Source organism: Echinops telfairi, unplaced genomic scaffold (genome assembly GCF_000313985.2).
Source record: "Echinops telfairi isolate 266 unplaced genomic scaffold, ASM31398v2 ScPeMD7_7400;HRSCAF=8409, whole genome shotgun sequence".
Lineage (NCBI taxonomy): Eukaryota > Metazoa > Chordata > Mammalia > Afrosoricida > Tenrecidae > Echinops > Echinops telfairi.
This window is the reverse complement of record NW_022111300.1, coordinates 32,011,474-32,037,252: the sequence shown is the minus strand read 5'-3', so window position 1 is coordinate 32,037,252 and position 25,779 is coordinate 32,011,474. Positions and strand designations below refer to the sequence as shown.

Sequence of the window (25,779 nt, the reverse complement as noted above, 5' to 3'; positions counted from 1 at the left end):
AGAGAGAGAGAGAGAGAGAGAGAGAGAGAGAGAGAGATCAAAGTCCAGAAAATATATCCCCAAACTGTTAGCAGTGTTCATCCCTGGTGTGAGATTTTAGGTGAATTTTAATTTCCTTCCTTATGCTTTTGATTGTCTAATTTTCTACAGTTAACCTGTATTCCTTCCATAACCATAAATGCATGATAATATATGGAAGTTATTATACGTTGGCCATACTATACCTTGGCACTGGACTAATAAACACGTTCAGGACACTCAGCACACGTGAACCATCTCTACTTGGAAACAAGGTGCCACAACGACTGGAAGCGGTGCACAGAAAGAGGCTGTATTTGAACAAGAGTATCTTCGCCGACACGTCTTTTGACAAACACACCAAAAAAAAACCCGTTTTCCCTGATGGCGTGCTGTTGAATGACTCAAGAGTGGCTGGGGATTCCAGTTCATTTTTCCAATGACTTTCTTTTGGTTTCTGAATCCGAAGTGACTTTACAAAAGGTCTAGACACAAAGCTGGCTTTAATGCGACCTCTGGGGCTCAGGGCAGAATGCTGCCACTCAAAGGGCCCGCCTCACCGAGCAGAGGCAGCAGGGAAAGAGGAGACACCTGGCATGCGAAGCCTTGAAGAGGTCTTAAAAACTCACATTGACTGAGGATGCTCTTTGTGTTGAGCAGAGTCCCTTCTGTGCGAGCTCAACAATCGTGCCTGGTGAGGTATTGTTCCCGCCATTGTATACCTGAGAGAAGGGAGGGTCAGCTAGGGTATCTAACCTGATGAAGTGAATACAGCTAGAAAGTGCAGGAGATGACACTCAATCTCAGATCTCCCTGACCCTGAAACTGCAGAAAAGCCTTGGCGACATCACCTTCCTTACAGATGCCAGCTAAGAGCCCCCTAGGGACCGGGCACTAACTAGACACAGGGGAGTAGGTTCATTCCGTTGCTGGGAAATTATTCCTAAATAAACTGGAAATCTGCTCCTTTCAGCCAATTCCCATTGGTTCTAGTTTTCCTGCGGGAGTAATTAGTTTAGCAGGAATTTCAAATCCTTTCTACATCTAGTTCCCAAATACAGAGAGACACCACAGGACTACAGAATCAGCAGTGTCACTGTCTTCCATTCATGGCGCTGAGGCAAAAAGGGCCTTGGAGTCAAGGTCTTGGTCTGATTCTCCAGGTGGTCCCTTCACCACGTGACTTCTTAGGCCTTAGAGCAAATCACTCAATCTGCCCAGTCTCCACTGCTGTCACATGGAGCTACTCTCCATAGGCGACTTCACAGGTTTCTGGTGCCCCCGCCCCCCAGGATACTGTTGTTAGGTGCCGTGGATGTTGCTTTGACCAACAGAGACCTGATGTACAACCAAAAGTAAAACTGCCCAGGCCAGCCATCCTCGCAACCTATGCCGGGCCCACTTTTGAAGTCATTGGTCAATCCATGTCATGGAGGACCTTCCTCTACCACTGGTTTCACTGGTCCTCTACCATGCAGGCTGTCCTCCTCCACGGACTGGTCTCTCCTGATCACATGTCAGAGTGGAGTCCTGCTGGCCCCGTTTCTAAAGAGCATCCTGGCTGTAATTCTTCCCAGATGGAGTTGTTTGTGCTTCTGTCTGCCCATGCTATATTCAAATGTTTTCCAACATCATCCTTAAAGGGCATCGAGTATTTAGTCTTCTCCCTTCACAGTCCACCTTTTGCATGCAGATGAGGTAAATGAAAATACCATGGCTTGGGTCAGGTGGACTTTGGTCCTCGAAGCGACTTCTTTGCTTTTTAATGCTTTAAAGAGGCTTGGGCAGGTTATTTACCCAATGCAACACTTCCTTTGGTTTCTTGGATGCTGCTTCCATGGGCGTTTGGTGGTGGAGCCAAGGAAATCCAAACCCTGGACAACTTCACTCTGTTCTCATCTATCGTGCGGTTGTCGACTGGTCCAGTTACACAGACGTGCACTTTCTTTACGCTGAGGCGCAATCCCCTCTGAAGCGTGCAGTCTCTGACCATCATCGATAAGGGCTTCCAGTCTTCTTTGCAGCCAGCAGACAAGGATGTGTAAGCTGAATGCCGTAAGCCACTGATGAGTCTTCCTTCAGTCCTGATGCCACTTTTTTCGTCATAGAATGCAGTGCCCTGGTTTATTTGCTCGTCATCCAGGATGATGTCAGTCGGGTGCAATTATGCAATGATCTCTTTCCTGATTTGAAACCATGTGATATCTCCTGGTTCCTTTGACAAACTGCCCTTTGATCTATGCACAGATTCTGCCTGAGCATAATTAAGTGTTGTAGGAATTCTCATTACTCATAATGATATCCATAATTTCGTATGGTCCACACAACTGAATGCCTTTGTACGGTCCACAAAACACAGAAAGGCATCTTTGGGGCATACTCCACTTTCATCCAAGATCCATCTGAAGTCAGCAATGATCTTGATGTGGATCACAATGATCCAAACTGTAACTCATCATGAAACTGGCATACGATGGGCAGCATTGCATGCGGTCATGTATGGAGTCACCATGTGTCAGAGCCCAAGTCCGTGGAAGCTGACAGCCACAATATTGCTTCGTATCTTGTAGCTGTGGTCCTGTTAATTTCATGAGTACAGGGGACATAGGGACTAAAAAGAGATGTTTCCCTGGCTATAGCTTTTGGAAGAAGGGCATGTACTTAGTGGTGGTGAATTAGCTGGTTACTGGTCATCTAGATCAATGTGGGTCAGTAGGATTGGTTGAAAAGCCAAGTTTCCCAAAGCAATGGATTGCGTATGGCATTGGGGGTGGGGGTGGCGAAGAGGTGGAAGATCTTGTGGAGGAAGATGGGGAAAGCACATTTGCTTCAAAGAGAGTTTGTTCTCGTGACTGAGCTACATCAATGCAGCTGAGGCCTGCCCTGGTCTTAGGAGGGCAGGCACACACTCACATCCCACTGAGATTGCTTTTGATGAATCCTGGCATGGCACATCTCACTCATGGTAGAAGCTGGGTCCCCAAGGGTGAGCTGTGGTTCTGGGGAGGGCCACTGGACCTTGCCATCTGAGTTCAGGGGTGAACAAATGTCTCTCCACACAGACAAGGAGACCATTGAACCTTTTCCAATCTGTGCTACTGGGGAGGTAGGATAAGCCTCACCCCTCTGCCATCCATGGAGGAGTGACAGATACTCTGAGCATGTGGTGTGAGTCGATGCCCTTGCTTGCACTGACTGCTTCCTATGTTATCTCATGATTTCGGAGGGCTCTGCCTGTCCCTAAGGGTGGGCAGGGGACAAGCTCTGACTCTTATCAGAGAGCCAGGAGCATTATCTGAACAGCTGCTGACTGCAGAAGCCCTGGTGTCAGGCCGAAGGCACTGTCTGAAATACCTCTTATAGAGAAAGCGCGCACACACACACACACACACACACACACACTCACTCACTCACTCTGCAGGACTGCTAACGGCCACACCATGAGCCCTGCCACGCTAACCTGATATCCCTCTCACCTAGCTCCCTGCCCTCAATGGATTTGTCTGTCTTCCTGTCTAAAACAGGACCTGCCTGGCCCTGCCTTGTGGACAGCAGGAGAGTGCCCAGCAACAGGAAGAGAAAGGGTCTGGGGAGTCAAGGAGCCTGGGGCCCAAATCAAACCAAAGTCCTTGGAGGCACTGGCTGCTGCTTTTGGATTCAGGAGAGTCCACGCTTCTGCAGGGGAAACAGCCTTGATTAGCCACGTGAAAGAGAAAGGGGCAGATGAAGAGAAAACAGAAGACACAAAAGGCTGCTTGTCACCAAGCAGAGGGAAGAGAATAGCGTCCCATTCTCCTCCGGACTCTGGCCTCAGGTGACAGCTGAACACTCGTGGAATCACATCAGCCTTTAACTCTTTGGCTCCCCCATCCCCCACCAACCCCTTACTGCCCTTCCCCAGACTCCTCCACCACCCCCAACCCCCAACAGCCACTGGAGCTGTCAGTCAGGCCCAAGTGCGCAGTAAATGCCCTTGATCAGCGCCTTCCATGACTGGGAGTGGGAATGGAGAATCATCGCAGACCCCTCCCTCCTCAGAGTAGCTGGAACCCAACACCCATCCATTTCTTTGGAACCCAAAGTAAACAGGAATCCGATTTGAAACCACCACATTTCAGTTCCCTTGCAGAAATGTTGGGGCGGGGGTGGGGCGTGCATCTCCTCTCTTGTGTTCTCTTCCCTTGTTTGCAATGATCTGTGGGTTTGACGTTCAACCAAACGAGTCTCCAAAGGGAGACAGTGAAAGCCCCTGCACCTCCATTTGTCAGTATTTAAGGCTTAATGAACTCTTGGCGGGTTCCCTCCGCCCATTGCGGCATGTTTGTTATTGCTGCTTAATGGTGATCTGTCCAGTACTCAACATGCCAAGAAGCCTTGCTCGTAATCAGAAATATATATTAACTGGCTTGCTTCATCTACAGAGAGGTTTTCTGACCATCACCACATTCACTAAGCGCTAGCAAGCCCTGCTGTGCTCTTTGTAAGTTAAATCCCAGGCCAGTCTCCAGGGAGAGGGCGCTGGGTCCAGACAGCCCCGCCTGGCCAGGCCCGCCTGGCCCAGATAATCTTCCTCAGCTGCCTGGGAAGCCGGACAGTGAGAAGGACATTCAGAGCTCTAAGCCTTCCTGCAAAAGCCGCTCCACAAATGTGCATTCAGAGTAAACAAAACCCATCAGGCCCCCCACAAGAGTCCAACGCCTGATGGCACTAAACACATCACAGTGGAATCTGCAGTTGGCAAAGTAATTGGCATTATTACAGCTGATGGGGAATTTCTGATGCCGCCTGAGCTCTCCTTTGAAATAATACGCAGCCATTTAATTTGTCCAGCTCTCATTGAGCTGATTGCTCTTTTCTGCTGGAGTTTATCAAGAAGGAAACACGCAGTCCCTCTGAATGGCTGCAGGCTGACATCTCCCAGGCAGTTCTTGTCTCAGCACTCACTGCTCCTCCTACCCATCCCGAGCCCTCCCTCAGCCACTGTGGACCAGAGGCCAGATCAAGCCCTGGGGCTCCCTCCAGGTGAGGAAAACAGACAATGATGGAACTCAGAACTGGGGGCATCTCACGCCACTTCCAGACGTGCTGGCCAGGCTTGCTGTTCTTGTCAGCTGCTGTTGAGACGATGCCAACTTGTGCCACCCCACCCCTCACTTTCTCATGCATGTGGAGTGGCACCACTACAGAAGCAGATGGCCAGGGCTCTTTTCTGAGATGCCACTGGATGGGTTAAAGTGTTGTCTCAATTAGTGTCCGCTATTAGGTTTCCCAATTCTCTAACATCCACTGTCACAGCTACACAGACAGAGTTCATGAGTAAAGGGCTTCTTAGGGAAGTTAACAGGTTGTCAAGCCTGGAGTTGCTTATCAGGACGCATCACAAAGTTCTTTCTGGTCTGCTAAGAAATGCCCAAAGGGGGATACCACTTGACTACAGGCCTCAACCTGAGGGCACTTGGCTCAAGCTCCTTGGGTCAGCAACCTGAAATTCCCCCATTCAGTGCCCAGAGGCCCCTCCCTCTGCAAGCTAGCCTCCTGCACAGACTTACTCAGCTTTCCTGGCTCCGTGGGTTGGGAAGTCTATCCTTGGTTCCATGCAGCGGCTCCTGGTTCTGCTGCTGCTCCTCTGATGGGATAGCTGTCCTCTGGATGAAGGAGGACACGTGGATCTCAAGTCCACTCCACTGGCTCTTGCTGGGAATAAGATCCCCACCCCACCCCCGCCCCTGCTTCTCAAAGGGCTTATTTTATACGCAGAAGACCGGGAATCCTTTTTGAAATTACTCACTAGTGAATCCTCTCAGTATCTTATGAGACCCCCACTTGCTTATCAGACTCATGCAGCGAAAGGCCATTTGGCAGCAGTTAAGAGATTTTGGATCAAAGAGCCACATTAAATAAAATATTGCCTTTGCAAAATTACCAACTTTTTTTGGCTAATAATTGAATGCTTAACTATGTGCATCACCCAGGGACTGCCCTAAAACTCCTACTTAAAAGAAACCCACTGACATAAGTCAATTCAGACTCAAACTGACTCTGGCGAATAGAGCTGAGTTGCCATCATTGGGTTATCAGTGCGATCACCTTTACTGCAGAGGCAGGCAGACAGCCGTCTTTCTCCCAAGGGGCAGCTGAGCTACAAGAGCTTTCAACTTTACTACTTACTATCAATAGTGGTGGAAGATAAGGATATGCCAAAAGACTTGGGCATCCTGAAAACGGCTGGCAAAGCTAGTTAGCTCAAAGAATAAGGCAGGTTAGCAAAGAGATGTTCTAAGGCCAAGGGCACACGAAGGCATTGAAAACTATCTGCATTCTAACCCATGCTTTTTTGTTTGGGAACTAAGTGCTGGTCAACACACTTCCCTAGGATGGATCCTACAAATACAGCACTTATTGAGCATCCAGTTGTTGCGGGAAGGACGTAGATTCTTCTTCTAGATCCACCCATCCCCATCTCCCAGAGACTCCCTCTATCTGTGGACCCAGAGGGAAAGCCAAATTTAGCCAGCTGTGTTGTCTCATAACACAGATAAGGCTTCCATATGGGCACTGATGCCTCTTTTTCTCATCAGCCAGCAACTTCCCTGGTCAGCATGTCGTCAAGGGTGTAGGTGCGCCGGCTGGAGGCCAGCAATCTGTGGTCCGGGTGCCTTTCTTCCACAGGCATCATCTCACTCGGGAGTCCACTAAACCTAGAGCCCAGTGCTCCTTCAATAACCCCTTGTCTCATCTTTAACACAGAAACAATGGCATTTGTGAGTGAAAAATCCTGAAATACTTGCAAGGTCTAATACAGTCCCTCTGGACAGCAACCATGCAAACACCCTTTGATAATAGTCCCTTACTGATTTTTTTTCTGGGCAATTAAATCCCTGTACCTAGATTCTTCTAATGAGCCCTGGTTGTTCAATGGTTACACGCTCAGTGGGAAAAGTTAGCTGTTCAAACCCATCCAAAGGATGAGCGGTGAAAAACCTTGTCCTCTGGTCCCAGAAAGAGTACAGCTGAAAAATCCCCCCTGGGGCAATTCTACTACCACATGAGGTCACTATGAGTTGGAATCAACTTACCTCCCAGCTACACAATTCCCACCCAACCCTCTGCCCAAAGTTTCCCAAAGTGGCAATACTGCCACCCCCACCGCCACCCCATCTCCACCCACACAGGTGCTAGAAGACCCAGAGGGCAACTGCACAAGCAGATACCTACACTTAACATCTTGGAGGATGGGCTAGACTAAAAACTGTTTTCAATTGCCAGGGGAGTGCTAAGTAGATTTTTTTTTTGTCCCTAAAAGGGGGGCAGTAAACTAAAAAAAATTGGGAACCGAATCTAGCAGATCTCTTCTCTACCTGGTCCTCTTCCAGGGCCATTGACGCAGCGCCAGAGTGTCTGTCACTGCTCATGTCGGTTGGCAAGAGTCATGAACAGATTGTTGGAGATGACAGGTGAGAACTGGAGCTTTTGTAGACTTTGGTTGTTGTTTAAACCTCCTACCTACTCCCTGCCACCCCACCCCCTCTTGGGGTACTCTCCAATTCCAGTCTTGGAAGGTTGTCGTCTGTGTTACAGCCCTGAGTTCAGGGGCCCCGGTTCAATTTCAACTAGGTAACTCCAAAGAGTAGTAAACGTTATAGTTGACCTTTGTGGAGTGTATCCTGAGCACCAGGCACACTTATCTCCTCAAAATGCCAGACCTATGGGCATCCTTCCTTAACGGAAGAGGAATCTCAGCGACATCACCAGGTAAGCACACAGGTAGTTGTGGGGTAGACTTGGGATTCAAACCTACTAGTATGGACCTCAAATGAGTGCCCCAAGCCTCTAACTTGGGTGGTGATAACTTGAGTGGTGATAACCATTCTCTCGGCTGACTCAGGGAGGCCACCGAGGGGGTGGGTTTTGTCTTTTGACTAAATGAGCAGCCACTCCTTCTCTTCCCAGTCCTCAGGACCACCACAGATAAAGGGTCCTCCTCTCCTGCTTTGTTGGCATGAGACACCTGTTGGAAACCCTGGTTCTGCCACCCACTGTGGCATGCCTGTTTAGGAAGGTGGGAGCTGTAGATGGGAATGCAAGTGCTGGGTAGGAGGAGAGGGGCCAGTCATTATCAGCTAGTATCAGAAAGCACGGTGGAGGCTGTTTGCAGACGTAACACAGCCTCCCAGCACGAGCAGGCAGATGGCAGGACCGCACCACTTGGGATCTTGCAAGCTGTTCCACTGTGAGGATTCCTCTCCTATTGGGCTCTTCGGACACCTCTCAATCGATCCCTTTGGTCTGGGACATGATGGCAGTGAAGGGGCTGAGTGGGGTGGGGGGTGGGGGTGGGAGAACCCTAGGACTGACAGGTGAGCCAGGCAGTAGGTTACAGTATAGGAAGAACTCTGTCAAAGGGCAAAGTGCCTCTTTGTTGGAGAGGCAGGCCTTCTTCCTCCCATGGGATGTCTGGAAAGTTCCCGCTAAAGAAGTTGTAAAAAAAAACAACAACACAAAAACAACATAATCTCAAGGCTATGGATGAGCTTGAAAGCCCCAAATCCTTTCTCAGGGACCCCACATGGATGGGGCTTCCCTTGAAGCCCCATTGACCAAGAATGCAAATAGGCTTGGCCTCCCACAGAGTGCACACGGAAGGAGATTGCTGCAGATAGAGGGAGGTCAACAGTGAACATCTTACCCTCTGTTTTTCCTTTGGACCCATTTTTTTAACGTGTCCTCGATTTCATTGTTTTTGGCTTTCGTTAGAGTTGAAGATTTTCTGTATTTTATTTGATTGTTGGAGTTTTATTTGTATGATTTTCTTTATATGAAATCCAGGAGAGCTACATCAATAGAGACAGTAACTAGATTAATCGTTTAAGGTTATAGCAGGGGAGGTTTGAGGGGAAGCGGGGAGCTAATAATAATAGATTCAAGCATGAAGAAACTATTCTGGAATTGATTGTGATGTTGACTGCACAATTCTTTCTCATGTACTTAAACCGCTGAATTATATCGGACATGAATTACATGTCAATAAAACTGTGTTAAGAAACAAGAAAGAAAGAAAATATCTTCTTTTAAACCCTAAAAGGAGCCTATGGAATCACATGAATCCATAGGAACTAACCTTAGAAATGTACATAACGCAGTGATATATCTTTCTATAATGTTCTCACTGCCAACGAGTCAATGCCAACTCATCGCGACCCTAAAGAACAAAGAAGAACTGTCCCTGTGGGTTTCTCAGACTGCGACACTTTGGGGGAGGGTGAAGGGGTAATCTGGTCTCATCAGGGAAGCCACTAATCAACACAGGAGTATCACAAAGCATCAGTGACTAAGCATCAAGGGAGCAGAATCACAGATTTATATTTTTTAAAGCTCACACTTAAGACTGGTTGTACTAAAACAAGTCAAAACTAGAAACATGGAAGATGGCAATGATAGGGATCCCAGAGTAATTAAGCAATTTGGGTCTCTGGGGATAACAGAAATCATTTAATCCTACACTCTTGTTAATATATTTATTCCTGCGCCTCCTGTTTTTTCGTTTTTGGTTTTTTTTAGATGAGGAAACTCTACTTAGAAGAGTGTGATATTCAAACCCAGTCCCCTCTGGCTGTTGGCCTTGCTTGATTCACACTTTGATACTGAAAAGCAGAGCTTAAATCATTTTTTGAAAGGTTAAGTCATGTTTTACTTTATTAGTGGGGATGACTTATAAGGGCTCCTTCTATAAAACAGAAAACTCTTTCTAGGGTATGAATCACCCCCCCCTTTCCCCAACACCTCTCTGCCACCCATCTATCAAGTTCCCTTCTGTGAACTTCTGCACATGACATGTGCTTTAAGGCAGGCCCACCGGTGTGTTGCCCTCAGCTGGTCAAAACATCTTGGGAAAGCAAATTTAAGAACAAAATATTCTCTCAGTCTGAAAGAGAGTTAGTATCCCAGGAGAATTTATGAAGACTTTACATTCTCTGGAAACACCTGGAGAAACCTCTCTTCCCAGGACCACACGCCAAGATTGGCTGTAAGAAAAGGTGGAGGAGAGAGAGGTACACAACAACAATACCCAAAACCCAAAATGCTAGTGAAAACACTGTCAGGGTAGTCTGAAACTGCTGGTTTCACGAAGAAAACCCATCGTGTCAATTTGGGCTTCAATGTAAGGTGTGTGGATGCCTATGAGCCAATATTTGTGTTGAAAACATCTGTGATGATCACAGATGCCCTTGGCTGGTAAGAAAAAATAAACTGGGTTGGCTTTAAGAGTTATGGAGAAAGGCTCCTATTTTGTACAGGCATCTGAACAAAGGTAGACAAACACCTTTAAAGGTAGAAGCTTTTTCCTTCTCCTTTGGGCTGGAAAGCACGATTCATGACACATGCACACATCTCACGGAGCTCCCAGATGAAGAGGAGAACAAGAAGCCAGAAGCCAGATCCTACACTTGCAATAAAACAAGAAATGCAAACACGGGACCCTTGGGACAGAGCCTCCCCAATGAACCTGGAGGAAGGAGCTGGCACTTTTCCCCCCAGTCCATATTTGTAGAGAGCCATTTGGGTAAAATGTCATAAAGGAATAAATGCAGGCAGATGATCATACGCTTGGGCTTCATGGAGACATCACATTGCTCTAAAAGTTTCCCAACAACCTGTGTTGCTGTATTTGTCTCATTAGCATCCGGCAGCATCTCCTTGACAGGTCTGGTCTGCAGGCCACACTCTGAAGAGAGTAAGACAGGCAGCGGCTCTAAGTCCAGCCTGGAGGGGACCCGTGAAGGTGACGGCACATACTTCCTCTTCGGTAGCCTGAGCAATAGGAAGTCATGGGATCACCCTCATTCCTGAAGCCAGGCGATGCAGTCCATGTACCAGCCAATTAAGTAGGTCGTCTTCTGGGAGCAGTAGTGAATAACATTAACAGCCTTGGTGGCATAGTGGGTTACATGTTAGACTATGAATCAAAAGGGTAGCAACTGGAATCCATCAGCCGCTCTGAGGGAGAAAGATGAGGCTTTCTGCTCCCACAAATATTTATAGCTTCAGAAACCCTAGGTGGGCATTTCTACTCTGCCCGACGGGGTCAGTAGGGGCCCGAATAAGCGCCTTGCCTCTCCAACCTGCATTTTCCTCTGCGCAGCCCTTTTATTCAGCAGAACCTCCATTTCCCCAGCCAGTCAGGTCCAGGAGCTCCAGCCTCAGACTTTCAGTTGCACACCTCATTCAACTCTACTCCCCTCTGACCCTAGCCCAACTTCATTCCCGACACCCCTTATGCACAGACCTTCTATTCGTGCAGGACATCCTGGAATTGTCAGGGCAAGGGCTTTTGGGCAACAAGGGGAATCACTCAAAGGCCTCCCATAGATGCTCCTTGAATTAAACGGCCACCGCGTGACTAAAGGTTCGGCTTTCTCCACAATGAAGAAAACCTTCCTGTGTGTCCTGGTTTGTTCTCAACTCACCTTGCACAACCTTGTGCCCGCTGGGTCACCATAAGTAGGAACTAACTCAACAACAACAAGTTTTGTTTGTTGTGTTTGCCACAATAACAATTATAACTGTAGAAACTCCTTGCATGGTGACTACTTGACACAAGACAGCTCTTACATCTTTCTCCCAAAATCCTAGCATGGGGCACACTTGAAAGAAATGTACACTTTTCCTTAAGGTAGCGTCTCCTCCCTCCTTTCAGACCACGGGGACTTTACAAAGTTCTAGCTGCTGTGAAGGATGGTCCTTGGCAGAGTGGTTTGTCCAGCAGCCCTGAGCCTGCAGAAGCCACAGCCCCATCCCAGCCGGATGCCATGGTTCGTTCTCCACCATATCCCCCTGAGCCTGAGCCTTTTCAAGTGGATTCAACGCATTCCCATGGGCACTCACTCTTGGATGTTTTATTGCATGGTTTAAGGAAGCTTTTTGTCCCTGTTGGACCTTGAAAATAAACAGCTATCAATGCCTCAAAGGCTTGGAGGCTATCTGTATTTTGGGTGAGGATGCTGGATCCTTGCCCTTGTCTTGGTTTCTGCTGGAGAACTCAGCCAGCCAATGGACTGGACTGGCCGGCAGCAGACAAGGGATTAAATAAAGGAAAAGGCAGGGAGGGACCATCAAGGGGTAGTGAAGAATCACAGCTGGTGTGTAGAGTCCCTCCTGCACAGGGTTTTTTGGTGACTGAGGAGTATGCAATCTAACACACGGAAAGAACCAAAAAGCACACAGAATGTGATCCCAATGTAAAACAAACAAACAAAAACCCCCAAATGTATATGTCGCTGTAGAACGAACGAAGACTAGAAAGTTGCAAAGTCAAGTGGTTCTGTACTCTCCAATGTCTGCAGTAAAGCTCACAGCCTGATAATGAGGGAAAGCGACAGAATGTAAAGCCCAGTGGAAAAGAGCCTTAGATGGCTGCAGGGCTCCTACCAGCAGGCCTGAGCTGGCAGTTCTCGCTCCCTGCTGGCTTGGAGAGGATGGCCCGGCACAGAAAGATGACAGTCCTTTATTTCAGGCCAGCTGAAGATGAGAGAGACGGGACACTTGCTTTCCACAGGAAAGAAGAGCGGGGTGCAGCCATGAGAGGTGAAATTGTGGGACGACTTCAGAAGAAGAGTCAGGGGACCTTCCGTGTGCATTGCAGCTGCCTTCACCACCTGCGCCCTAACACGTGCTGAGGAGAAAGCCCCTGTTAGCCCCATTCCTGACCCCAGGGACAGTCCTACTCCGTCCCAAGCGGAGGCTGAGCTCTGGAAAGCCCTGCCGCCACACTTTGCCATCTCATCCCTTCAAAAGTACCGGCAGGCTTGCAAGGCAGGTGTTTATTTCAAAGAAGAGTGTCGTTCAAAACCCATCACCATGGGACGAGGCAGACAATCACTCCCTTGCCTTCCTCTCCGCTATCTGGATGCAGAAAGGAAGCCAGAGATGAAGAGGGAGAACATTCCAACTCGGTGGGCAATATGGTCACTGCGCTCCACGCTTTCGAAGCTGAGAGTCATGGAAGATTAGGGAGAAGACCAGGACGCATTTCCTTAAGAGGCTGCAACAAGAACCAGGTTCAAGGAAGAGGGGAGCAGGCAAAAAAATGCCCCCTACGTACAAGGGGTAACTGTGGACTGCGAGAAAGCCCACAGGCCTGATTAGAGACCCAGTGAGCCCCTTCCTGAAGCTCGTGACAGTTCCTGGAAGGGAAGAGGCCCCTGAATCCTGGTAGACGTCCATTCCATCACAAAGCCAAAGAGAGAAGGGAAAAGAACAGAAGCCACGAGCTGGGTGGAGCCGAGCCGGAGGGCGCGGCTGGAGCCGGTGGGCCGATTTCTGTTTCTGTTTGGAGAAGCATCCAAAAGGGCCATGTGGACGTAAGACACATCCGGGCCTTTTTAATTGAGGAATAAGACCAGAAAATTAACTTTGATCTGGGCACTACACCCTAGCCACAAGATTCCCAGGACTTCCTGGCCTCAGGAACAGGCATCCTGCAGTCAAAAATTATGCTTTATGTTTCCAGCCTTGCGGGGATGACATACCAATGGAACAATGTGGAAAGACCCAGCTGCAGCGGGGGTTGGGGGGGGTGGAAGGTGGGGGAGTGAGGGGGGGCGCACCATTGGTACCAGAAACTCGGTGAGGCTGTCTGCGGACACACAGAAGTGGCGTGCCAACCATCATGCTCTCAAATATGATGGGTGCCCCCCAACAATGTCTAGCTTTTCCTGCACTTCATCGTTCATTTCAAACCTAGCATCTAGAAGTTTATCTAACGAGACACAGAGCGGAGGACACGAGTGCCTCTAACGGAAACTATGCCAATCCAGAAAATTACCAGAAGAGAAATCCACCCCAAGTGTGGAAGCCCCCCCCCCCATGAGTCCTTTCCAAGCTGCCAGGCAGAGATCAAAAAAAGCCTTTCTTCTCTTCATTTTTCAATACATTTTCAGATTTAAAAAAGTCTCTAGCTGGGGTGATGCTGTGGTAAGTGGAGGTGGGTGTGGGTGGTATCTGGATAAACTCAGACTTGCTTTGGCTTTGGGTTTTCCATTTCTTTAACTCAACCGAAAGTGTGCTTGAATACCTAAGGATTCTAATGAATGACCAGTTTGCCGTGGTTGGTATAGGCGTTACTATCAATTTTTAAATCTCCCTGCACCCCTGACCAAGGATCAAAAATCTGCCATGAAAACATCTGACATTGTTATCTCATTGGGGTGCTCTCATTGTTATCCCTCATCCTTTGGGCCCTCCCTTCCCACTGATTGCACTTCTCTCTAGCTCTCGGTGTAATCCTGGGCCATTTCTCACCGGGGGCCAGAACCTCAGTTTGCCAAGCAGTAGAACAGCACCTATCTGGCTATGCCCCACCTGAGAAACACGTAAAACGGGCACGGAGAGACCCTGGAGGTGACATTGGAATTAAGGAGTTAACCATCCCCAGTGGCAGGGAAGTCAAACTACTGCAAAGTTCTTACTCTGTTCTCCCAAGTTCACTGCCATGAGTTCAGCTATGATGGATTTTCCCACAAAGAAACCACATTCTGGGATCCTGAGGCAGGCATTGCCTTTGGGAGAAGGGGGTTGGAAAGGTAACGCAAAGTCTCAGAATGAAGAGCGGGCACAGGGGGGCCCAAGTGCCACAGTTCTTTCAGCTGGGTTGTTGTTTTATATACGTGCTCAAGCAGCACGGGGTCTCGAGCAGAAGACCAGGCCTTCTGTGTGTCCAGGGAATGTTCGTGTCAATGGGTACGGGGGTTCTTCATGCTTGTGTGTAGACAGTGACTCCCCTTCCCTAGATGGAATGAAGGGCCAAGAACTCTGCACACTGCCCTCACCATGCTCTCTTGAGTTTGTCCCCTCCCCACTGCAGCCTCCACAGCAGGAGCTGGCCAGAGATAGTGGTGGCCTGTTTCTTCACCAAGATCATCAGTTCCTACAGTTGTGTAAGATTCACTTGGCCACCAGATCATGGCTGCTGCGCATTTGCAAACGAAGATTATAGAAACATGAACATCTTGTCCGAAATCAAGAGAGACAGAGAGCAGGAGATAAAAGGACTCCCTCTATCCCACCCCAAAGATTTGGTTCTTCAGCTGAGCCACTACCCAACTGTTTCCAGGATCTTGGTCTAGATTCCCTGACCCCAAACCCTGCCTAGGACACATTAGGAGGAAACGCAGAGAGAGGCTCTCTTGTTCTCCATAGGATGGAAGAAAGGACTGGAGGGGCAGGGCAACTACCAGGTAGCTCTCGTGGAGGGTACGTTGAGTTTAGAGGCAGGAATTCCAAATCCCTATCCTTGTTGCCAAGTTCATTTGATCATGGCCCTACCAGGTACCTTTTCACTTTTCAAAAATGCACAACAGGATCCGTGGGACTTACCTGTGGCTGAAATCCTTTGAGGTCACTGGCTGCAAGGTCACTGGCTGCGAGAAGCTGTCAAAGAAAAAGAGAGTTTTCCTTAGTGACAGCGCTCAAAGTGTCCACACAGTATCCCTAAGGTAACTAGTCCAACCAGCAGTGGACTCACCCTAGCTTAGATCCGGAACACACAGAAGCAGAGCCGTGGGACTAAGTGTGGACCTACAGGATGTCTCTGCGCTAGGAACTGGACCTTCTTCTCACCTGGGGTCCTGCTACCGTATGTCTGATTTCCTAGTTCACTCTCGCTGCCCTCCCTGACCTTCTACTGGCCTCTGTATTACCAATTCATTGAAAAAGTCTGCAATTAGGGATCATGAACTTGGGAGACATTTCAGGTTCATGACTGTCCTAACACGTTAAATATAATTACGCTCAAGTCTATAGAAAACAAAACAAAAACAGTCCAATCAATTTCTGTGGAGTTACTTCTGAATCACGGCCACGATGACCCGTGCGTGTTGCAGTAAAATGCTGCTTCAAGAGGGTCTTCAGTGGACGGCTTTTGTTAAGGACACTGCTCGGCCTTTCTTTGGAGCTAATTCTGGTTGCCTCTCAGTCAGCAGTCTGTCTCATTCAAAGACTGTAGGTGCAAGTCTATGGAGGCATCCGTTGACCCAGGGCTGGGGTAGTTGGCTCTCTTTTTATTAGAAAAGTAGTCTAAGATGCAAAAAAGTTAAGATGAACTGCCTTTAAAGCCCCTTACAGGTCAATCTTCCCTGGGAGAGTTTTCTTTTCTTTTTATTTTAAGTCAGACCAGTACAAATAGCCTCCCACTTCTGAAATCCCCACACCTCCGGTTTCCCTTGATGACAGGAGGTCTTAGACTGAATGGACTATTTAGGTGTTCCTAGCTGGCATCTTAGATACTCGTGTACAATATCCGAGGGTTACGCATCAGCTTTCTGGATTTTCTGCCCCTCTGTGTTTAATGAATACTAGCGAGGAAGGTTAGAGTTTTGCCCTTCTCCCAGGATTTGCCCTCAAAATCAATCCTTAAAAGCCTATGCCTATTTTTTTGTGCCGAAAAATTGAAATAATCAGCTTTGTTACTGTTGTTCCAAAAAATGCCTGGAAAGTGCAGGATATCAAGAGAAAGGGGGCAGATGCTTATTTTGATTCAAGGAGTGTGGCTGCTAGCTTTGTTAAACCTGCAGAGCATCTGTGAAAAACAGGCACGATTTCATGTTTGCTGTAACAATATTTTGTTTGGTTCAGGAAAGAGAGGGAGTCCTGCTGGGCTTCAGGGCCTGCCGCCTTCAGAAAAGCACAACTGGGTCTTTTCACCTCCCTCCATGACTCCGACAAAGAAGGCACTGAAGTGGTGTTACAGCTGGGACTGAGCAGCCAGGATGTGGCAAATCCCAAAGCCATCCCATCTCCCCTTACCCAAGCCCTGGGGAAGGTGGGTGGGGAGCGGAGATCTACCATGTGGACAATGGCTGGAAAAGGTGACCGGATCCTGATACAGAAAGAGGTGGAGACCCTCTGGTTGTAATTCAACAGCCAAGTTACAATCCCTTAAGGGACATGATATGGCACCAAAGACCATGCTCAATGATAAAACCTAGGCCATGCCCTTGACACAGTGGTTGTCAATGGTGGAATTCTCACCTTCTGCGCTGCAGACAAGTTCCCTTCTTGGCTAATGCACCTTAAGCACAGCCACCACCCATCAGTCAATGGTAGCTGGGATGGGGAATTGGCTTTTGTAGTGCATCTAAGATGGACTTAGAAGAAAGATGTGATGATCCTATTCTGAAAATACGCCCAAGAAAACCCTAGGGAATCACAACGGTTGATCTCCCATCAATTGCAGGGATGGTGCTGGGCTGGGCAGCATTTCACCCTGTGGGACATGGGGTTACCCTGAGATGGGGGCCACTCAAGAGCAAAGAAGACAAGGAGTCCTTGCCTAGCTTTCAAGGATCCTACAATTTAGTCAAAGGGTAAGACTTAAGTATGTGAGAGAGGAGGCAGAAGATCATGTGATCGAGTGTGAGCGTCAACCCTGAAGATCAATAAGAGGTCATGTTGGGTGGAGGCTGACATGAACCTGAAATGAGAGGCAGTGAGCCATGTACAAGGACTGATGTGCCCACCTCACAGAGATCTCTGTGCAGCTGCTAAATGCTTGCCCACAGACACTAAGGAGGAAGGAGAGAATTGTAATCACTAAGGATAGTGTGGCTACCCAACACAGTCATGATTGCTTTCTAACTTTATCTAATTTTCATTTTTTAATCCTTGAAAGTCCCTCATGTCTAAAATGCTTATCCATTTTATGGAAACGGAGGCATGGATGTGAAATAGCCTTGTTTTGGTAAAGCACCACTCACAGTGCGACGCAATCACTGAAACTATGCATTACAAACTGGAACATAGAATGGGTGAAATATGAATCTTGGAAAATTGGAATTTGTGAAAAACAAAAGAACACTTGAGATTGATATCCTAGGCATCAGAGAATGGAAGTGTAGTGGTATTGGCTACTGTTCATAAGACAAGCACATGGTCTACAATATTGGGAATAATAAATTGAAGACGAATCATATTGATTATCAAGAATTCTTTAAGATCTATTCTGAAGTATAACACAGCCAATAAAAGGATAATACAACACACCTTTTGGGAAGTCCACTTAACGCGATGATTATTCTAATTCAGGTACTAGACACTACTGGCAAAGATGAAAAACATTGAAGATTTTTACCAAGTTTTCCAGTCTAAAATTGATCAAACGTGCAATCAAAGTGTACTGTTAAGAATCAGCATCAGGAATAAAAAAAACTGTAAACAAAAGTATTTAGAAAATATGGCCTTGCTAATAGGAACAATGCTGGATAATGCACAATAGAATTTTGTAAGTTCAATGATTTATTCCTTAAAAATATCTCTTTTCAACAATAGAATGGCGACTACACACAAGGACCTAGATGGATGGAATGCCTAAGAATCAAGTCAAATACATTTGTGGAAACTCAGGATCAACCATCAGAAGAGGCCAGAAGTTGGCTGCAGAACAGATGATCAGTTGCTCGTATGCACATTCAAGTCTTGAAATTGAAGAAAATGAAAACAAATTCAAGAAAATAAAAACGAGTGCCCCAAAATACCCTTGAGGGTGCCCCACCTGAATGTAGAGACCATTTCAAGACTAAAATCGACACATGGGGGAGGAGACGAGCCAGTCAGGATGTGATGTAGCAACGATGCAACATACAACTTTCCCTTAGTTCCTAAATGCTTCCTCCTCCCCACTATCATGATCCCAATTCTATCTTGCAAGTCTGGCTAGACCAGAGGATGTACACTGGTACAGATAAGAACTGGAAACGCATGGAATCCAGGGTGGATGATCCCTTCAGGACCAGTGGTGTGAGTGGTGATACTGGGAGGGTGGAGGGAGGGTGGGTTGGAAAGGCGGAACCGATTACAAGGATCTACATGTGACGTCCTCCCTGGGGGATGGAAAACAGAAAAGTGTGTGAAGGGAGACGTCGGACAGGGCAAGATATGACAAAATAAAAATTTATAAATTATCAAGGATTCATGAGGGAGGAGGGACCGGCGAGGGAAGGGGAAAATCAGGAGCTGATGCCATGGGCTTAGGTGGAGAGCAATGTTTTGAGAATGGTGAGAGCAATGAATGTACAAGTGTGCTTTACACAATTGATGTATGTATGGATTGTGATAAGAGTTGTATGATCCCCTAATCAAATGATTTAAAATAATAATAATAAAATAAAATTGACACATGGAACACTAAAGACTAAAGTGGAGGCCCATTGAGGAAGGACATCAAGAAAATCAAGCATGAAGTAAGCAAAAATAAAATGATCACTAAAAAATAAAATCAAGAAATGGTCAAAATGGATGTCAGAAGATATTTTGAAACTAGCTCTTGAATGTATAGCAGCTAAACTGAACCTAAGTGGTGAGGTTAAGGAACTGAACAGATTTCCAACGGTGGGTTGAGAAGGTAGCATTACCGTGCAAAGAACTGGTGCTAGAAACCCAAAGGAAAGAATACGATTGGCATTTCTCCAGCTGAGAGAATGGAAGAAAAAAATTCAACCCACGAGTTGTTAGAATGAAGTTTTTTATGGGTAAAATGTTGAACAACATGAGAAGAATCTGAGAGGAAGACACCGAGCCACTTTGCCTATCAGCATTTTTTGACATCCCCCTACTTCAGGAGGTAGCATATGGTCAAGAACCAGGAGGAGGGAGGGAAGAAGGGTATCATGTTTAGTACATCAGAGGGTTAGCCAACCAGAGGATATCCTGGATGAGCAGGACTGATGCAGGAGCTCCAAGAAAGTTCACACACAGCAGCCAAGGCTGTGCACAGGGTCACTGAGAGTGAGCCCTGACTGGACAGTGCCTACTAATCATGGTTCATACCAGGAGCGTGTGTCTTTGGGATCTAAAGCCAAACGTTATCATCTTCAAGCGCATGTTTTTGTTTTTCTTCTAAAATAATCCACCTCTGGATTATAGTGCACTGCGGATACATTTTTGAGGAGTTGAGACATTTAAGATGAATACCAGGCAGATTACAGCAGTTTACAAATCAAATGAGCCACAGGTAATAACAAAGAATATGCCTCAATGAATCACCCTGACCTGGCCATCAGGCACCTTTTTATTCAGTTCATAATGGCCATCTGTTCTTCTGGACGTATCCATTAAAACTGGGCCTCTTAACCTATGCAGGGTGAGATAGAAGTGACCTTTGTCAGGACAGGGCCACCGATCTGTCACCAGATAGGAAAACACATTTGAAGGCCTCCTCGTCCTAGGAGCATGAAGCTAGCATGTACCCTTCTACCACCTTTTCACAGTTTACCAGGTATGCTACAGCCACGAGGCTAACAATCTCTGCTCTCTTCTAGTTCTGACATCCCGGATGGACAACTACAACAACATTCAGAGTATCTTAAAAGAGGTACGTTGTCCTCACGTCAATGGTTCTGAGATTAAGGCATGACCAATTCCATCTGTCCTATGGAACGTAGACTCGGGACATTCTACATCATTATTTCTTCCAGCCTTAGCTCAACAAAGATGTTCTATCTTCCTGGGGAACTTCAAATCCCTACGGGCTCCTTTAAGACGGAGCCAGGCACATGCTGTGGGCCCGGAGCACTTCCCTCAGACTGAGGTGCTGAGAAGGAGCCGCCCTTTGCTCAGAATGGCCAGATGTCTGCGCAGCTCCCAGCGAGAGGCTCTAGAACCCCCTCATGTCGCGACCCTTTCATGCAGTTCCTCATGTTGTGGTGACTCCCAACCATAAAATTATTTCCGTTGCCACTTCATAACTGCAATTTTGCTACTGTTATGAATCATAATGTAAATATCTGATAGGCAGGATGCATTTTCATTGTTCCAAATTGAACATATTGAAAGCATAGTGATTGATATAAAAACAATATGTAATTCTATAGTGTGAAATATTTATTACTAATTACAAATCAATGAAATTTTGTCTTGAAGCGTGGTGTAGCATGGGTAACAGTCTTCATGCCAGTACTCCTATGTCAGGAATCTGCAGGTAGGCAGACGGCCTGGAGACGGATAGAGGAGCAGTGTCTCGGTTCCTAAGACCATCGGAAATATGTGTTTTCTGATGGTCTTAGGCCATTCCTGTGAAAGAGTCATTGGAGTCCCCCAAGGGATCGCCACCCACAGGTTGTGAACCGCTGGTGTAGTTGGTTTGGGGAAGAAGGGCTGGCAAGATTGTATGGCCAAGGTCAAGGGAAGAGAAAAGTCTGTTGCCTGTCTGGTGGAGCCTGGCAGCCTGTGCTGCTGACATGACGTGTTCACCACCGACAGGGCCTGCTGCTCTCTAGAACAATCCAGATTCAACATATTAAAAGGTCTGGAGTCCGTTTTTAAGAATTACAATTTCCCTGTCATCCTAAGTGAAGGTTTTTAAAAATTAAATTTCTTTTCTTTTGGCCACACTGAGCTCAGGGGGCAGGGCAGGGTGGCAGAGAACCCGGGGATCCCTGGACCCCCTGGGAAGGGGTGTATGAGCAGCTAATGCGTGTAGCTGCTAGCCCACAGGTTGGAGGGCCCAATGTACCCCAAGGCCTTTTGAAAAGCCAGCTACCAAGGTCCTATGGGGCACTATTCTGCTTGACACGCATGGGGCAGCCAAGATGCAGCTGGCTGGAGGGCAATTGGAGGCTTGGTGGGAAGAGAGGCAAAGCAGACTCAGGAGAAGCATCCTATTGTCCTGTTTTCCTCCCACCTATGCTTCAAAGGGGGTCTCCTCCCTTGCTTCCCTCACTCCAAATTACCCAGTGTACACCTGCAGCAAGCACTATCTCTTTCTTACTGCCGGGGCTTAAGACTAACCTCGCAGACAGTACCATTCCTGCCTGCTACCCTCTGTACCTCCTGAAGCTTACCCCCCTCCCTCCCCAACGCAGGAGACAGGAACAGGCTGCTTCATATATTCCTTGCTCTTCTCCCATTACAATATTCCTTCTGCTGACCTATAGCTGGGCGGGGCGAGGCCTAATATACCTCCATCAACCCCTCAGGCTGACACAGGACCCATGTGTCTGGGAAGCGGTCACAGGCACAAAAGAGGGAGGATGGAGGTCATGCTGGACATCTGGCCAAAAGGATCTGAGTCGTAAGCCGTGCAGCTGGACAAATGAAAGCCTGGCTCCCCCCGGGGATACCTTGAAGAGCTCTGGGCCATTTGCTCCTCCCAGGCCCTCCCTCCCCACTGCAGGCCAGGAAAACAGATAGAGAATGAGATTATGGATGGATGGATGGATGGATGGATGGATGGATGGATGGATGGACGGACGGATGGGTGGGCAAATTGACAGATGAACCAACAGGTAAGCAGATAAAGACAGAAGAAAAGATGGTTTTAGGGAGAACGAACGATCCATTTTCAACTTTGCACATGAATGCACTATATTGACCTGAAATACGTGTTCCACTTTACCTCTCTTCAATCTGCCTTTCCCTCCTTATCCCATTTAATGGGAACTTAGGCCCCACCCCTTCCTCTCGTACCTGTATGCTGTGAATTACCTCTAGCTTTTTACTTTGGCTGCAGGATGGAATCTGAACCCATCCCACCCCACCTTCTCCACTCACAGAAATATGTTAGAGCCACTGCGTGGAAGGTGGCCTGAGGCCGCTAGAGATCATAGACACACACTGTCCCACTTGTTCCCTTGACAAAGAGTAAACTGAGGGCCAGTGAGGCGAAGTGGCTCACCCAGTGGGAACTGGGCAACAACTGTCATTTTTGTTCGGCCCCACTAAAGTACTACCTACCCAAGCACCTGGAGACTGACAGGCTTTGGAAGGAAAGGGAAGAATTGCGATGTATGCCAGAGGCTAAAAGAGTAAAAAGGAAAGAAGACTAACGAAGACAGTTTCCACCAGGAGAGGAGGGTGCCTCCCTTCTTTCCCGATATATTTAAGTGCTGCACTTCACAGGGGCCTGACGTCTTTGGTATTTTTTTCTCAGGGGCTCAGCATCTCAGTCCAGGACACAAAGCAACACAGTGTGAGCCAATGGCGAGGAAACGGAGCAGCAAAACCAGCCCCAAACCAGCCCCACAGCCCAACCACTGAATGAGTGGCCTCCACTCTCTCTTTCTTTCCGTTGCCTCTGCTGATAAACACAAGAGGTGTGGGTAGAAGATTCCCCAAGATTCCTCCCATGTCTCTTAATCAAAGACTTCACAGCAGGCCCAGAAAAGCACAGTGCCACCATCATGATGACAGCGGTAAACGCAGGAACCATAAGGTGGCGCTAGTGGGAGAGCCATCAAAGCCACCCAAGTATTGACCACGATAAGGACAACAACTAAAACATCACAAGAGCTCAAGCAGAAAGCGAATGCTTTGATAATGATGATGGCAACAAATGTACAAATGTGCTTGACACAATGGACGGATGGATGGATTGTGATAAGAGTTGTATGAGCCCCCAATAAAATGATTTTTTTAAAATCACAATGTATCTCAGCCCCTACCCCTCCGACCAAAGCAATGGAAAACAGAAGCAAATGACTCTATCTAGGGTCTTCTCTCGCCTCTGGTGGAACAGCCCAGCCCCCAAAGCACACACTCTGAAGGAGTTGCCCAGGCTTTCTCAAAGAATGTCCAGTGGTCCAGACAGAGGGGTGGGCCCCGAGCTAGCCAGGTACTGCATCCCCATGAGGAATCCAATGAAACAAGAGGCCTCTGGCTGCCCCAAACCAGGACTCACTGAGAACGATGGCTGCCCAGACTGCTGTACAAGTTCACCACCCTGGAGAGGCTGAAGTCCAATCCACAGCCAAGCTAAAGGTCGACAGCTTTCCAATTCCAAAGGCACTAACTAGCTCTAACTGCCAGGCTTTGGGGGGTGAACGCACGGATGAAAAGCAGCTGGAGTCCCATTGGCCTCTGATCTGTCACAGACTCAGTTACTCCCTGGCAGCGGCCCTCCTAGCTGGGCTAGGTGTCCTTTTCGCTGAATCCCCCTGCAGCTCGTGTGGTTTTTAAAGGTTAAATCTGAAACCACTGACATCTCCTGTCTTAGTTTTGGGCTCCCTTCCCAAAAAGCAACAAGGATGACTAATAATAACTTTGCAAATACTTCTAAGCAAGCCTGGAGTGTAGCCAAAAGAGCTTTTACCTTCTCTGTCTTGCCTTTATCAGAGGTCTGTGTGCAGCCTTCCACCTATACGAAGGTGACCAGATGTTAACATTGGTAAAGCGGGACACCATTGATAAAACTCCTATCCTGGCGAAATAGCCACATGGCAGCCGAAAACCATATACCCTAGTTTGTCGTGCATTCTTTCCAAAAATTGGGACTTTTTAAAAAGGCCGCGGGACACGGGGAAAATTGTTAAAAATCAGGACTGTCCCGCCAAAAGTGGGCCGTCTGGTCACCTTAACCTATACCCAGGCTCTCCCAGCACTGCGTAGACCTGGTGGCTGTCCAAGTCACAGCGACTTCAACCTCTCGGTGGGAATGCCTTTAATTCTCTTGCAGATTACAGCTGCAATGACTGGGATTTAATGAAAGAAGAGGCCTCCGGCTGCCTAAGCCAGGACTGAGACGAAGAGGCATGTTTCATGTTCGTTGAACCTGGTGAACCTATAGAAACTTGCCCTGCTCTTTCAAAACTTCTCCGTAATTACATGCATTTTTCCCAAACAGGTTAAGATGCTTCAAAGTACAGCTCAGCAGGACTGGGATGGAGTAACACTGGAATTTGGGGGTGGGGCGGCTGGCATGTGAGGCACTGGGTGAGATGATGACCTGGCAAGCCTTGTAGGAACTGGGGAGATAATGTTAAAGTCCCTGTTTATGGAACAGCTCAAGAGAAGAATAAGATGGAGGTCTAACGGGTTACATACTTTTGAGGCTACTAACGAGCGGGAATTAAAATGAGACCAGACTGGTCGTGTTTTACTATAGTATAATGTCCCATGGTTCCGGTGGAGACACTGAAAGTAGCATGGACTACCAAAAGGACACAAAATTCTGTCTTCGATGAAATATAGACAGAAGGCTTCTTAGAAGCAAGGATGGTGAGACTTCGTCTCAGGCACTTGGAAGATGTCAGGCGGGACCAGTGTCCAGCGAAGGACATCATGCTTGTAAAACAGAGGAGCAGCACAACAGAGGAAGGCTCTCAACAAGTTGGGCTGGCAGTATGGCTGCAACAATGGGCTGGAAGATCACAATTATGAGGACGGTGCGGCACCGGGCATTGTTCTGTTGTCTAAAGGGTCACTGTGAGGCGAACTCACTCAACGGAACCTAAAAGCAATATTGTTGGATCCTCATTGGGCTCACCTAGAGTGATTCTGACATTTCAAAACGAACCACGCACAAGAATGGCAGAGAACAGTCGTTTTCAGATTGTACCTCAACAGACCTGGATCCCATCAGAGGAGCCTGAGACTCATGAGGTGGGTTGAGAGGAAGCTGATATCAGGACATCCAGATACCCAGCTCCCCTTTCCCGAAGCACCGCAGCACAGTCGTTACTTTGTTGTACATAGGTATACCTCGTTCAATGGTGCTTCACAAATTGAAGGGTTGTGTCAAAGACTTACGGTCTCGGAAACTCACAGGGGTGGTTTTATCCTGTCCTACAGGGTCACTATGGGTCGGCATCGACTCCATGATTGTGAGTTTGTGGAGTGCCGGCGACCCTGCAAGGAGTAAGTCAATCCGCACCCTTATTCCTCCGCAAGCATGTGCTCACTCGGAGTCTCTCTGTCACATTCTGGCAGTTATCACGGCATTTCAAGGTTTGTTGTCATAATGCTATAGAGCACACTTGTTTGACAACCATATAGTTT

At 47.7% G+C, this 25,779-nt stretch overlaps 1 protein-coding gene across 1 annotated transcript in view; it reads right to left on the bottom strand.

The window, feature by feature from the left end:
- Positions 1–25,779, bottom strand: part of SETBP1 (SET binding protein 1) — a 413,338-nt gene that overhangs the window by 183,833 nt on the left and 203,726 nt on the right. The window contains exon 3 of the mRNA XM_004702964.2: positions 15,391–15,444. Within this exon, the coding sequence (XP_004703021.1) occupies positions 15,391–15,444 (54 nt within the window). The remainder of the gene's footprint in view (positions 1–15,390; positions 15,445–25,779) is intronic.